At 39.2% G+C, this 16197-nt stretch overlaps 1 protein-coding gene across 1 annotated transcript; it reads right to left on the bottom strand.

Annotated features, from left to right (window-relative positions):
* Positions 1-6857: 6857 nt before the first annotated feature.
* FAM78B (family with sequence similarity 78 member B) lies at positions 6858-14937 on the bottom strand (the record flags this gene model as incomplete). Its single annotated transcript, XM_081322811.1, has 2 exons — positions 6858-7380; positions 14675-14937. 2 exons carry the CDS (start codon positions 14935-14937, stop codon positions 6858-6860), a joined length of 786 nt encoding a protein of 261 aa, XP_081178937.1.
* Between the last annotated feature and the right edge of the window lie 1260 nt (positions 14938-16197).

Here is a 16197-nt window from a genome sequence, read left to right as displayed (position 1 = left end):
CTCTGGCAGAAGGAAGGTCTCTGGGCCAGGGCCAAGGCAGTGGGGACCATTCCCTCACTGTTTCCAGGATGGCTTTGGGGGCCACATGAAACCACTTCACGGGCCGGATCTGGCCCCCGGGCCTTGTGTTTGACATGTCTGATCTAAAGGATTTAGCCTGGCTGCATAGGAAGTTCTTTAATAAGACTTAAAGAGGAATGTATAAGAAATTTAATCTTATAATTGGTGAAAAGTGCAATAGAGAATCAAACATGCAATCCAAAACAAGCCATATTTGCAAGGGTTACTAAAAACAATTTAAATTTTCTCCTGCTAAATTAGAGACAAGAAAATAAATGGGGTATAAGTTATCCGTACCACGAAATATTGACAGACGTATTTCTTCTCACTCACCTGATGTGTTCAACAGAGGCTGGACTGCTACCACCTGAGGATTATTTAATTTACACCAATCAGGGAGTTGGAGTTGATGTCCTACATGATCCTTTTTGGTTGTGAGTCTTTTTCCTACTCTAGAGAAGGCAGAACTTATAGCATGTTAGCATGTAATAAACCTGCAATCATTTGAACTGACCTGCTTCCTTATTTCTTGTGCCTGACAACTACTTGTTCCTATTTTGCCTCTGTTCTCTTCCACAAGTTGTTCAACCTGAGACAAGGAAAACAAATGGTGTAAGGAAAATAATGCAGCCCAGTATAAGCAAGATGTTTAAAGCTATGTATGATGAACTATGAATGAGTAGATGTCTCTGGCGTAATATAAATTAAACCCCCAAATGCTTAAGGAATTTGTGGAAGCTATTTCAAAATCTTTTAATATAATTTCTTATAATCTTGAATAATATGTATATTATTGATGTTCAGAGTTCTTATATTCTGCTAGTATAACGGCTCATGTAAATGTAGAAGTAGGGGTAATAAAATTCTATAGGGAAACATAACTCCCAGAGCATTTGATCCTACTGATAAACCCTTGGAAGAAGACAAATGGAGGTATGTCACACATAGAAGGAAACACAATACTCAAAGAAAGAAGTAGCACACAACTAACAACCCCCCTTTGCCCAATCCAACCCAACCAGAAGCAACCCCATTAAAACTGAGCAATTGATTTTTCCCCTTAGATGGAAATACACAGACCCGCAACCTCCCTCTTAAAGAAAACATGCAGACACCTAGCAAAGGAACAACACCAAATATACCTAAAAGAGTCACATCAACAAACACACCTGAGATAAACAGAAAAGCATCCTAGACTGCACCCCCCAAAAAAGGGAGATGAGTGTTGGTAATAGGAGATTATATTCTGAAAGGAACAGAATCAGCCATCTGCAGACCAAACATAACCAAAATAATTTGGCCTAAAGATTACTACCCCTTCCTCCTCCTCCACATTGGGACGAATGACACAACAAAGAACCTGACTACAATAGTGAGAGATTATAAGCAACTAGCCAATAAGGTTAAGAAGCTAGGTGCACAAGTAGTGTTCTCATCAGTACTCCCAATGAAAGGCCAACCCCCATTGAGGGGAAAAAGAATTCTAGAAATAAACCACTGGCTAAAGGGTTGCTGTCACCAAGAAAATTTTGGTTTCCTGGACCATGGACTGCATTTCCTATGCAAAGGACTCTTGGCAAGGGATGGGCTGCACCTCATGAAAACAGGGAAAAATGTACTCAGAAAAAGACTGGCCCAACTCATCAGGAGGGCTTTAAACTAAAATTGAGGGGAAAGGGTCACCAATCTCTAGAACCCAAAACCAATCACAAATCCCAAGAAAACAAATCAAACAATGAGGTAGTCAGTGAGAAAAAAGACACACAACAATCAAGAGATGTAGGAAACATACACAAGAACAGGCATTAAAAGTCTTAAATGCTTATATACAAATGCTCAAAGCTTGGGGAACAAACAGGGTGAACTAGAAGCAGTAGTACACAAGGGAGGATATGACATAGTTGACATTACAGAACCCTGGTGGGATGAAACCCATGAATGGAATGGACTGATGGATGGATACAAATTGTTCAAAAGAAACAGAACTACAAAAAGAGGAGGGGGAGTTGGACTATAGGTAACAGAATACTACATATCTACAGAAATGCACATAATCAAAGATAAAATCTCTCTAGAATGTATATGAGAAAAAAGTGACATTGGCATAAGTGTATATTATAGGCCACCCAACCAATCAGAAGAAATAGATGAACCAGTTAACAAAAGTATGTAGGAAGCATACCACAGCAGTAATGGGAGACTTCAACTCTCCAGATATCAACTGGGAGGCAAACTCTGCAGTGAGCAGGAGATCAAACAGATTCCTAACTAACCTAGCCAACAACTTTGTCACCCAAAAGTTGGAGGTGAGAACTAGACATAAAGCTATACTGAACTTAATCCTTACTAATAAGAGAAGAAGTGATAGAGGGAATTGAAATTGCCAGAACCTTGGGTGAAAGTGACCACGTCATACTGGAATTTAATATAATGCAATCACTAGCAATAGAAAACAACCCAACCAGTGTCTTAAACTTCAAAAGAGCTGACTTTAACATTTTCAGAGAGAACCTAGAAAAGATCCTATGGATGAAAATCCTAAAGTGGAAAACAACCCAAGAAGCATGGGAAACCCTGAAAAACGTGACCATAAAAGTCTAGACCAGCACAATACCACTGAAAAAGAAAAACAAAAAATTCAAGAAGAAACCAGCATGGCTGCACGAAGATCTCTCTGACAAACTGTCAAAAATACAAAAAATGGCTGATTATCAATAGATAGCCAGAACATGCAAGGAAGGAAGTCAGGAAAGCAAAAGCTCAGAAGGAACAAAGACTTACAACAGAAATCAAGGATAATAAAAAAAGTTTCTTCCAACACATTAACAACAAGAAAAAAGTCAAGGAAACTGTAGGTCCATTAAAGAGAGAAGATGGCAAGGAAATAACAGGGAACAGGGAGAAAGCAGAACTGCTTAACTCATACTTTGCATCAGTCTTCACACAAAAAGAAACCATAGCCCAACATACAAAAAACAAACAAACTAGAAACAAAAATTAAAATAAGCAAGAAAATGAGAGAACACCTATCCGACCTTGATAAGTATAAATCACCAGAACCTGACAGATTACATCCCAGAGTTCTGAAGGAGCATGCAGATGTTATCTCAGAACCATTGCACCACATCTTTCATAAATCCTAGAGCACGGGGGAAGTACCTGAGGGTTGGAAAAGGGGTGATATAGTTCCCATCTTCAAGAAAGGGGGGAAAACGGACCCAGGAAACTACAGACCAATCAGTTTAACATCAATACCGGGGAAGATCCTAGAAAAGATAATCAAAAAACAGATCTGTGAACAACTAGAACCAAGCAAATTTATAACTAGTAGCCAGCACGGATTCGTTAAAAACAGATCATGCCAGACCAATCTTATTTCATTCTTCGATAAAGTGACTAAACTAGTAGACCAGCGGAATGTTGTGGACGTAGTATATTTAGATTTCAGTAAGGCATTTGATAAAGTAGACCACAACTTACTGCTTGGTAAGCTAGAAAAAGGTGGAATAGACATCACCAACAGATGGATCTGTAGCTGGCTGGCAAACCGTACTCAATTAGTAGTCCTCAATAGCACCACATCCACATGGAGAGAGGACAGTAGTGGGGTACCACAAGGTTCCATTTTAGGCCCAGTACTCTTCAATATCTTCATCAATGACTTAGTTGAGGGAATTGAAGTCAAATTTGCAGATGACACCAAACTGACAGGAGTAGCCAACACCCCAGAAGCCAAACTCAGGATCCAAAAAGATCTTAACAAACTTGAACCGTGGGCCCTATCCAACAAAATGAGTTTCATTGTGGAGAAAAGCAAAGTTTTACATTTAGGCAGGAAAATCAAAGGTACAAGTATAGATTGGGTGAGACCTGACTCAAAAACAGTAACTGTGAGAGGGACCTTGGACTCCTAGTGGACGATCACTTGACTATGAGCCAGCAGTGTGCAGCAGCATCCAAAAAAGCTAATACAATCCTGGGTTGTATAAACAGAAACATAGAATCAAGATCACCCAAAGTATTAATACCACTTTATAAAACCTTAGTAAGACCACACCTGGAATACTGCAGCCAATTTTGGTCACCAAATCACAAAAAAGATGTTGAGAGTTTGGAAAAAAAATCAGAGAAGAGCAACTGAGATGATCAAAGGCCTGGAGACTAAAACATATGAAGAACGGCTGTGGGACTTGGGTTTGGCTAGTCTAAAGAAAAGAAGAAATAGGGGAGACAGTATTCCAGTATTTGAGGGGCTGCCACAAAGAAGAGGAGATCATGTTATTCATCAAAGCACCAGAGGACAAGAAACAATGTTTGAAAACTGATCAAAGAGAGAAGCAACCTGGAATTAAGGAGAAACTTCCTGACAATGAGGACAATTAACTAGTGGAACAGCTTGCCTCCAGAAATCGTGGGAGCTCCATCACTGGAGATTTTTAAGAAGAGACTAGACAGTCACTTGTCTGAGATGGTATAGCTTCTCCTGCTTGAGCAGGGGGCTGGACTAGAAGACCTCCAAGGTCCCTTCCAGCTCTATTCTATTCTAAATGGTAACAATGGCATCATTCTATGATATGCATTTTATATTGAGGCAGATCAATATCAAAATGAGGTCAAAACCAATGCTAATGTAAAGAAGAAGGAATTGCATTTAAGCTTTTAAGAAAGGCAGCCAAACTGTAGTCCTAATGCACTTGGAAGGTGTTCTCCCCAAAATATAGAATTTAGGATAGAATTATTGCAAAAGCAAAGAGTCCATTGTCAAGAAAACTTGCTGAGGTTTTAGAATAATAATCCAAATCTCTCATATCCAGTCTAGATAGATAGATAGATAGATAGATAGATAGATAGATAGATAGATAGATAGATAGATAGATAGATAGATAGACAGACAGACAGACAGACAGATAGATATAGGTGAGAGAGAGAGATGATAGATAAGACAGATAGAGAGAGGTATAAATGCCCAATATTTAGAGCATTGTACACTCAGATATGGAAAATAAAACAACCCATAAGACTCTTTTTGGGAAATCTAATCCCTATATACCTGAAGAATACTTTACAATACTATTTGCTCATTCTTATATATTCTGCAAACATTCCTGAAATGATATTCATTTTATGAAACTTTATCCAGTATTTCTTAGTTATACATCCTATATATATGAAAATTAAATAGAAGGTAAAAACACAAGATATTTTTTGGGGGGGAGGACTTTAAATTTTGGAGCTTTCTATAGGACCATCTTTGCTGTTAAAGCTCTTAATATAGGATGAAAAAGCAAAGCTGGAACTATAGTTAATTATTCTCTTTCTCCAAGATTCCCAGAACAATTATATAGAAAGTAGCTAAATTATATAGAAATAAGCTAAAAGTACATCCTTGAACATCTTATAAGCTAAAATTCATAACTACATTATTTTCTTGTTTAGATATGATCATCACATTAAATAGAGTTGGGACAAATCAATGACCCTAATGAATTTTCAAAAAATGCAAGAGAATGTAAATACCCACTAACTTTTCATTTTCATTATTTAATCTAAAACTATGTATTTCTTCTCAAATATGAGGAGATAAAATACATAAAATACATTTAAGCTGGGAAGAATAGTTTTGGGAAGTTTCCAACTATTCAAATGAGAGCCCTTGAATAATGTCTACCCTTGCAAAATGTTATCTGTTGTTTTTTTTTGCTCATGTTACAAAGTAATGCTTTTGTTCCAAGGTGTTCTTTGAATGCCCTTTTCCCCCCACCCACAAGCAAAAATGTCACAGCCCAGCAGAGATTTGAGACACACTGGATTTCCAAAGTCTTCATTTTTATCCATATTTAGTAACAGTTGAGATCACCTTGTTTTACAATGCTGATAGTGAGCTAGATTGCACCTAACTGTCTGAACATCTTAACAGCTTCCATCTCAAATGTAAATATTTCTCCCCTCTCTCCAAAAAAATAATAATTGAAAAAACATGCTATGTGCGTCCATTAAGTTTGTATAAAAAACAGAGTTAGAGATGGTATATGAAAACAAAAGCATTTCTTAAATACTTAGGTTGTTGCCAGTTATTTACCTTGGATTTCACCTACAGCTTGGTAAAACTCTATGGCAAAGTTCCTACACTTACAATTACTTGAACACATTGAAACACATGCAAAAAGTCTTAATTTTGTTAATCCAAATAATTAGCCCCAGAAAGAAGTTGTTTAGATGAAGGTCCTGATTTTCAAAATTCAGCACTATGGATAGTTCCTTGTGGACAGAGCTGCTCTTTTTTATACTGATGAGATTAAACTGGCAGCATTTTCTTTTTGTAAACATTCTCTTCATTCCAATGAGTAGACCGATCATTTTTATTATCAATTAAAATGCATAGCTATAATGTGGTAATATGCCATCCCTACCTGTCCCAAACCAGCAGAAATCAAGCAACATAATAGAAGTCCATAAATATCTCATAAGAACAGTCTTTATAATCACATTTAATTGGTTGGGAAGCAGCATTAGCCACAGGCACTAGAAATTATATTCATGTTCATTATATTTCAAGGTTAAGAATAGAAACCTTCTTCTTCATGAGAATGCCCCTGAAGTGTGGAATAACATTTCTTCTTCCAAAGTCCAGAAATTCAACTATTCTACAGCGGCACATAATTGGCTATTGCCACATAACACTATATTGGAGAAGCCCCCTTTCCACTTGCAATAACAAAAGTCAGGTGAACCTAAAAGGTCTTCTTTGGCTCAGATATCCATTCTAGAGCGGCAAAAGTCCTCATTTAAATCATTTTCTATTTTGGTGGTATCACTACCAAAGGCAGACCTCTCTTTGGCCTCCACATGAGGACCTGGGCATCATTGGCATTGGGTTTCACTAGTGCATTTGGTGGGATGGGTTCCATTCTGCTCAAAATCTTGGGCTGCTCCTGTTGAGTTTTCCCCACCAGGCGGGCTCGCTTGCCCAAGAGCTGCATGGGATCAACTTCAATGTCTACTCTCATCCTCCATTTTATAGTCTGCAAGATTATTTTCTCCTTAGTGGTCATATTCATGGCCACTAACCATGTAGTAAAACTTTGATCCCGTTTGATCCTAGTCAATAGTGGCACATTGCTATCGCTCACAGGGACAGCCCATGTCACACTAGGATAAAAATTGTCATTCATACTGACTGAAAACCTGGAAACCTTATTGGTAGGACCAATCAGGGTAACTGTTTCTGTGGTGTTCCCATACCAGGGATAGCTCACTCCATCAGAGTCACTGATGGCTTTTACACGTCCTTCTCTCAAGTCTGGAAGTTCCCAGCTTGACCTAGAAAGAGCAGAAGAGAAACATACACTAAGAAAGATTTAGCAACAGTTACTAAAAAGTCACAGCTTGCTAGTCTCTTATTCAGATTTTTTTTAAGAAAAGGAAAAAAAAGTGAGCAGAGAAAAAATTAGTACAAAGCCACTGAAGCGTTTATAATATTAATTATAATATTAAAAGTAATATACAGCCATCAAAGCTAGTATTCCTAAATATCTTAATGATTTGTGAATTGATTCAATTGCTTTTCAAAGCCTCACTATTTATTCTTTTTCTTTTTCTGAATTTTCTAACATGCTACTTTATTGGAAGTTTCTGGATTTAATATTATGAGGGAGGAATTTATCTCTTTATCACTGTCTTGACACCACAAGTAACATTATACATCTCTGTTATCACACCTCTATTATATATAGCAATGTTAGCAATCTAAAAATTACACAAATATGAGCTGTCACTGTTGTGACTACTGCCTATCGATGGCCTTCGGTTAGGCTGAAACAGGAAATAAAGATTTGTCCCATGTTTGGGGCCTAGCAAGGTAATCTAAATAGTTAACAAGCATTTAACATACATACATATATAAAAGGTAAAGGTTCCCCCGCACATGCGTGCTAGTCGTTTCCGACTCTAGGGGCCGGTGCTCATCTCCGTTTCAAAGCCGAAGAGCCAGCGCTTGTCCGAGGACATCTCCGTGGTCATGTGGCCGGCATGACTAGACGCCAAAGGCGCACGGAACGCTGTTACCTTCCCACCGTAGTGGTCCCTATTTTTCTACTTGCATTTTTACGTGCTTTCGAACTGCTAGGTTGGCAGAAGACATACATATATACATATACATATATACATATATATATATATATATATATATATATATATATATATATATATATATATATATATATGTTAAATGTTTAAGCATTCAGTATACACTTGCTTTATATATATATATAACTTATATATATAACTTTATATATATATATATATATATATATATATATATATATATATATATATATATATATATATATATATATATATATATATATATAATTTATTGCTATTATAATACTGTTTTAAGGGAGGCTAAAAAATATGAAGAGCAATTGCAGGAGTTGGGTATGTCTAGTCTAGTGAAAAGAAGGACTGGGGTGACATAATAGCAGTGTTCCAATATTTGAGGAGCTGCTACAAAGAAGAGGGGTCAACCTATTTCCCAAAGCACCTGAAGACCGTACAAGCAATGGATGGAAACTAATCAAGGAGAGAACCAACCTACTAATAAGGAGAAATTTCCTGACAGTGAGAACAATTAATCAGTCCACCAGTCCAGAAGTTGTGGGTGTTCCATAACTGGAAGTTTTTAAGAAGAGATTGGAGAGCCATTTGTCTGAAATGGTATAGGGTTTCCTGCTTCAGCAGGGGGCTTGGACTAGAGGACCTCCAAGGTCCCCCCCAATTCTGTTCCTATCGTCTAACTATGAAACATAGTTACATAGTTACATAAACATATAATTTTTTTTCTTAAAGGAATGCCTCCAGCTTCATAATAGCTTTGATTACTTCTTTCTGTATCTTCGCCAGCTCTGCAGTACCGTATCATAGGCATTTTGATTACTTTTCTTTTCCTATTATACCTTTTCTAATCATCCCTACCATTCATTTGCACTTTCATAGCTACTGCACAGCTATTTATATTTTTTATCAAACTACTCTTAAGATCTTTTTTTGTCAATCTCTGCTTTCTCAAACCAGACCTTTTCCTGTGACTAATGGCTAGAGAATTAGAAGAGAGTTATGGAAGACTGTTTTTATATATAACAGCTGCACAGTATATGCACAAAAATGGAAAGATTCTGAAATATCTACAGTGGAGGAATGGTTAGTGAAGATGACAGTATTAGCAGAAATTGCAAACTTATTTGATTAGAGAAAGAACAGTAACTATATTAGTGGCTGGAAACCCCTCATAGACTTTTTGCTGAAAAAAACACAAAAAAACCCAAATGATTTATGGATTTGATGATCAAAAAGGGTAGACTATGGAAAAAAGGAAATTATGTTGTAATCTTACAGAGCAAGGGTAAAATATAGATGTACTTGTAACTGCTGGAAGCTACATCTTTATAACTTTTTGTTTTCTTTCTTTTCTGTCTATGGAGATTCTCAGTCATCCAGGTCATGGTTGTCCCAAAGATCCTTTTTCACAAGGCAACTGGACTTTCTTTTTTCTCTTTGAAGATGTTTCACTTCTCATCCAAGAAGCTTCTTCAGCTCTGACTGGATGATGGGGAATTGAAGGATTTATACTCCTTGTAAACAGCTGGTCATTTGCATTCTTTTAGTCATTGATGCCACCTGGAGGCTTATCTGTGTCATCAGGGTCACCTGAGTGATGCAAATGGGTGTGGAGCCTTCTTGGAACTGTTGAAAGGAGTGTGTTGTAGACTGAAGATAGATGATGTCATGTCCCTCCCCCTCTGTTGAGGGAGGGCTGTTCAATTTTGACATAGATGGCCTCTTTGACTCCTCTTTCAAACCAGCAGTCCTCTGTGTCCAAAATGTGGACTTTGCTGTCTTCGAAAGAGTGACCATTCCCCACCATCCAGTCAGATCTGAAGAAGCTTCTTGGATGAGAAGCAAAACGATTTCAAAGAGAAAAAAGAAAGTCCAGTTGCCTCGTGAAAAAGTTTTCTTTCTCTATTTTTTTCTTTGTATTTTTTTCACCTATTTATTACCTTTGTTTTCCTTGTTTTTCAAACTTTGCATTTTTATTCTATTAAAATTTATTTTTAATAAAAATTATACACAAAAAAGGAAGCACTGCCTTCTCAGAGCTCATCAGCATGTGCACAAAGTGTATATATCACTCTAGTATACTTCATGTTATGATTTATTTACACTAAATCACTATTTTATTTTTGTTTCAGGACTTTATAACTTTATTGATGTCAACATGCATAGAGCCACAAACTGTTCACTATGGGCATTTACTAGTTTATTTAAATATCTTCATTCAAGTAGCTACATTATCATTATATAATCCACTCACATACTTTCTCCCCAATATTTCTAATGAACAAATAACCAACTTATTGATTCCCTTTTCCTCAGATAGACAGCTTTCCTAGCCATTGCAGGAGAGCTGAAATAGTAAGAAGCAATCTAGTAGCATATCATCAGTGCATGAAGCAAGCAACAGCTTACAAAACCTTAAGCCTTCGAACTAAGAAGTTGGAAAAGAAGTTAATGAATGCTATTTAGCATTTGAATAAGTACTGATGTGATATTTATATTGCTTGTAGTCATTTTATAAGAGTTAAAGTGCGATAGATTTAATAGTTTATTGTTGTTTGCATATGGTAGATTATGATTGTTTCTACTTTTATACCTTGTATTTAGCTCTGGGAAGTCGGGGAGGGGGGAGGGGGAGGGAGGGAGGTGTTGGGGAGGGTTGGGAAGAGGGGAGGGGGTTGGGAGGGGTTTTGTTTTGTTTTGTTATAAATAAAATGTACTGTAAAACTTTTCAATAAAAAAAAGAAGTTAATGAATGCCTTCTGATTTTTGCCTCCTTCCTTGAAACTTTCAATCTCCCTGACAGATGGGAACTGATGTTGGGATACCACTGTTGCACCCTTCTATACCCTTCTATACCTTGTGCACAAGCCTGTGTCAAATATCTACTATGGGCTGTTCTACTACTCTTCTGATTGCCAGAACTTATTACATTAAGCACATCCACACAAATTTTGAGTAACCAAGGTATTTGCACCAAGCATAGTCTCTGCTGCTTCCCATCTTACTTCTTGAGTAAGTTTATTTGGAAAGTTATGAAAGTTCAGGCTGCACGGTCTTCTAGTCTAGTTGATTAAGTCTCACAGATAGTCTTCTATTGATTTTGTGTGTTTTCAGTTGTGACATCATCTGCTCATGCCTGTGAAGTTGGGCACTCTCATAAGCTGGTTTATTTTCATAGCCAGCTTCCCTCAATTTCTGTTCAAACAACAATAAGACTATGAATTAAGTAAACAATCGTACTAGATTATATCAAAGAGCTTTTTAGACATACGGACTAATGGGGTTTAAGTTTGAACAGAGAGTAAATCATAGGTGGAGATTACAAAGAATGGTGATATACTGCAGCACCTATAGAATTGTTTTTGAAGCAACAACTTGGAATGAGCAGAAGCAATGCTTGTGAGCCAAAACTTCTATTATCTCTGCCACTGCTTCAGTTCCTCCACAGCTTCTTATTGTTCTCTGTCCTGTCCTCTGCTTATGGTCCTAAACAGCCCCTAGCAAGAAACTACCCTTGGAAACTCTGGGACTTAAGTTGCTATTCTGCTCAAGTTCAGCCAGAACTTTAATTCATTGTATTAGGCTTCTTTGGAAAAGAGATGACCTCTAAGCTCAATAAACCATGCATATCCAACTGTGCCTTGCCAGCCTCCTCTATCACTTCCGTTTGTTGGTGGTTCAGAAATTATGAAGATGTGGGGGGAATGTAATGATTTGAGCCTTTTGCTCCAGACCAACATTATATCTTGTACTCTTAGCAGCTTCACTTGTCCTTGACAATGCCTGGTAAAAAGGTAACAAAAAAACCTTAGGAAACAAAGAGAACGTTGGCACTATTTCTTAATTTGTGGTCTAAATGTGCTGCTCTGCCAGATTGCCTACTGAGAAGGCATTTAGCATTTTCTGGAGGAAGAGCAGTATTTTGAGGAAGTGCTGGGACTTTAAAATTGGAAAATGCCTATTTGAGGGTTTAGGTGTCTTTCATGCCTGAAAATGGCAGCAATCCAGCAATCAAGAAAGGGCATTCAGTACCGGCCCCACCTCTGTGAAACAATACATCAAATCTAAGACAAGCGTGTCCTTTAAGAATCTTTCTACATGCCTCTCTGTATACCGAAATGTTGTTAGCTTCTGTTGTGCAACTGATTAGATTCTATCTCAGCTGTGGAGCAGGAGGAATGCTGTGGAAACACTTCAGAGATATTAACTTCTGAGTCACAGGGTAGGTGACTTCCCATTTGTAAGATCTTCTGCTTCAGCCTGCCTCCAGCTGGCTAACTTTCCTGCTGCTGAAAACAAGATGCCAGATACCTTGTCATTATTTCACTGGGCTTATATTGGATATATATCTGCCTTTTCTTTCTCCTCACCAGAAAAAAACAAAGATATGGGGTAAGGGCAGAGTGGTGGAGGGAGGAAGTTCTGGTAGGTTTAATATATGAAGTGAGGATTGTAAGAGAAAGAATATTCATTGGCAGTTCAAAAATATTTCTGATGGTTTGGGGGTGAAATTGTTATCTTTTTGAAAATGCCTTAAGTCAGTAATACTAAAGAATCAAATAGCACAAGAGGAATTTTATGTGGCAACTGGGGAATACAATACATAGACGCTTTGAAATAGCGCAAGTATGAGAGAAGGACATACAGAATGAAGCACAGCAATGTGTAAAAAATACATTAGAAAGTGCCCTGAAGTTTGTTTTTCGCATCCACCAGGAAAAAACATCCTTCTCTTTGATGATCAAAACCAAGAAGTAATCTTATCTATCCATCATATATGTATCTTTGTAAGAGCAGACACATTGATAATTGTGAAAAACTGGAGACAAATGAGTTCTTTAATTCTAACAAAGAAATACCAAAAATTATGCTGGTATTTGCTCTATAAATTTCACAATCTTTTACAGGATATCCATGAAACCCAGGCAGAGAAATCATTAAGAAAAAAAATACCATTAGGAAGCATGATGGTCAGTTCAGAAGGCAATTTAATGTAAAATTTAAAAGCCATAAAAAGCCTTGGTTACATTTTGGAACAAAGTTTTTGCTGATAGATGACTCCCAAAGTAACAACAAATACGCTTTTTTTCTGAGAAAAACTATGGTTAATTCTTCTACAAGGCCTATCAGACCAACCCAGTCTTCACTATCACAAGGACAAAGTTATATCTTTATATATTTTTCTCTCCTGTTGATGTGCTCTAGTATTTGCATAAATTGATAGAGTTTGGTGATTAATATAGTGGACTTTAGAATAATTTTAGCATATCACTGATATACATGTACCAATATCCATAAATGTATTTTAATATCAAGGCTAAATGGGTTTTCTGACAGAAATATATGTTACTGAATTGATAAAGCTCATCTCAGTAACTCTTTTTACAGAGATATCTTAAGAAGCTCTGAAATAAAGTGGCATTGAAATGTCAACTATTATTGTCAAGAACAGAAAAGGTTCTGAGTGCATGGGGGAATATTGTATAGTTACCTCAAAAATTCAAGCAACCTAAATACACAAAAATCAAATCCAGGGTAAGATTAAATGATGTGTTCATACTCTCAAGGGTAAGTTGGTAATTTTGGCAATGAAAGCACTCTGTCGAGGATTCATTTTTTGGGGAAGGAGAAATGAAGGCCAGTGCCATGATGATATAGTGGATGTTAAAATCTGCTTGACTACTTTAAATGGGTATCACTGTGGAGCCATGTTCCTGTTGCTATATAGATGTTGAAACATCAAAGAGAACAAAATATTAACATAACTAAACAACAATGGGCCAATCCACTTTTTCATGAATCTTCCCTACTGCATTTCTATTTATTTAGCTGAAGTACCAAGGGAGCTCTAGACGGAAGTAGCATTTCTATGGTTTGAACGATTTTATTCACGGATCAGTTGTGCCTTGTATTATTTGTCATACAAAACATAAGGAAAAATAGAGAGAGCAACTTTCTGTACTTTCATTCACTCCCTCAACAAGTGGCAGTGAAAGAAAGCTCACTGGAGATGGTGCATCGAAAGTGTGCCCTGCTATTTAATGCACAAGCCCCAGTGAGGGCTGAAGCTGTGAGTGGCAGGCAGTGCAATGCCTAGGAGAATGTCTCCTCCACCACACCTATTAGATAGGCAAAAGGCAGCCAAGGGCACTGGTGCCCAAGGGAAGTTTGTCGTCTGCCACATAAAGAAGAGTCTTCCCTCTGACTGAAGGGGGGGCGGCGGCGAGGGAGAGCAGCCATATTTGCCGGAGGGCACGGCAGAAGTCCACAGATGTCCTTTGCGAGGAGACCAACTGCCTAGAATAAAGGGCATCTGCTATCGCCAAGTCCTTGCTCTCTCCCGCGGGACCGCCTCTTTTTGGTGGCGAATCGGTTACTATGGATACAAAATGATACCCTCTGAACGACTCTGGTCGTTGGGGGCGGACTGGCAACCGTAGCGAAGGCGTCGCCCTTTGCTCGCTCCCGCGGCTGCTCTGTTCCCCCACGCTCCACTTACATGCCCAGGTTGCTGTAGGTGTTGTAGAACTCCATGTGGTTGCAGGCCTGGATCCAACCCACCACCCAGGTGTGACGGCGCGAGATAGGCGGCATGAGGACGCGAGCGGCGGCGCGGAAATAGGGCGTTCGGTAGCGCAGCACGATGGGCGATGTCTCCTCGATGGCGGTGGCGCCCGGCTCGATGGAGGCCGACACGTCGTAGACCACGATGTTCTCCCTGCGCACCCGCGCCTTGCACGCCACGCTCTGCAAGCAGCCCATAGCCGGGCGGGACCTGCCCCCCTAGCCTCCCCAGCCGGGGCCCCGCATCCGGCCGACCTCAGGAGCAGCCAGCATCCGAGCAGCCCTCCTGCTCAGGATCATTTCAGCATCCGGAGGCTAGCACACATCAAGTCCCGGTAGGCGAGGCTTCAATGCAAAGCGCGCCTGGCCGCCGGAGGGTTCTACCTGTTCCTAGGCCGGGGGTCGCCTGGCTCCCCCGAGTTGCGCTCTCCCACCTTCCTCTAAGCTCCTATCTGAGCAGTGCAGGCTGGGGCAGCGCCGGGGGAATTGCGGGCCCGCGCGCGTGTCTGGAAGGGAAGGGGCTGGCTCACCCACCAAGTCCTTAGCACCAGGGTGGGTCCGAGGACACGTGCCGGGGAGAGAATGACGTGAAGGGCAGGCGAAGAGAAGGGGTCTCCGCGGCAAACGTAACGTAGCCGACAGGATGGCTAAAACCTTATTTTGCGTCGCGGCGGTGGCGTGTTTGGCACGGATAGCGCATTAACGGATTAGCGGGAAGCATATATATATATATATTTTCTTTACGAAGGGTACAACACCGGTTTTTTTTTGCAGATATTGAATTTAAAGCCTGCAGATTTAAATTGGGACGGAGGGTTCATCCTAAAGTGCCTCCATCGTGCCTGAAAAATGGCCAGAAGGGTTGATGCTTTTTTTTTATTCCAGGGATTCTGCTTTTCCTAGGCAATTTGCCAGCGGGTTAATCAGTGCTTTCACTCTGCATATTCTTCAGGAACAATTAACGTCAAATTCAGGGTACCTTTCAAAATTTCTTGGCTCCTCCCTCGGAAGGCTACTGCTAAGCTTGTAAGCCGCCCTGAGTCTTCGGAGAAGGGCGGGATATAAATGGAATTAAAATAAAAACAAAAACATAAATATTAACAGGGCTACCTGTCCTTTTTCCAGTACTTTTCTTTTATGAACAGTTACAATTGCCATCAGATTCCCCAGCCATAGCCATTTGGTATCAAGAGTAAGAAAATAATTCTACATATGGAAAAGACAGAAATGGCCATGTTGGTTATAAGAAGGGGAAAAAAAATCATATTATGACAACATGAATACAGCCACCGAGGTTTTAACAAACTCTTCCTAAGGCAGGGGTGTCAAACTTGCAATGTCACGTGATGTGTCGTGACGTATCTCGACTTTTTTTCCCATTGCTGGCAATGGGGTAGATGCGGTTTTGTCATGATGCAGCTGGCCTGCAGGCCAGCAGTTTGACACCCCTGTCCTAAT

This window comes from Vipera berus, assembly GCF_964194415.1.
Source record: "Vipera berus genome assembly, chromosome: 3".
NCBI lineage: Eukaryota > Metazoa > Chordata > Lepidosauria > Squamata > Viperidae > Vipera > Vipera berus.
The sequence above is the reverse complement of the archived record's forward strand: the minus strand, read 5'-3'. Positions and strand labels throughout refer to the sequence as shown.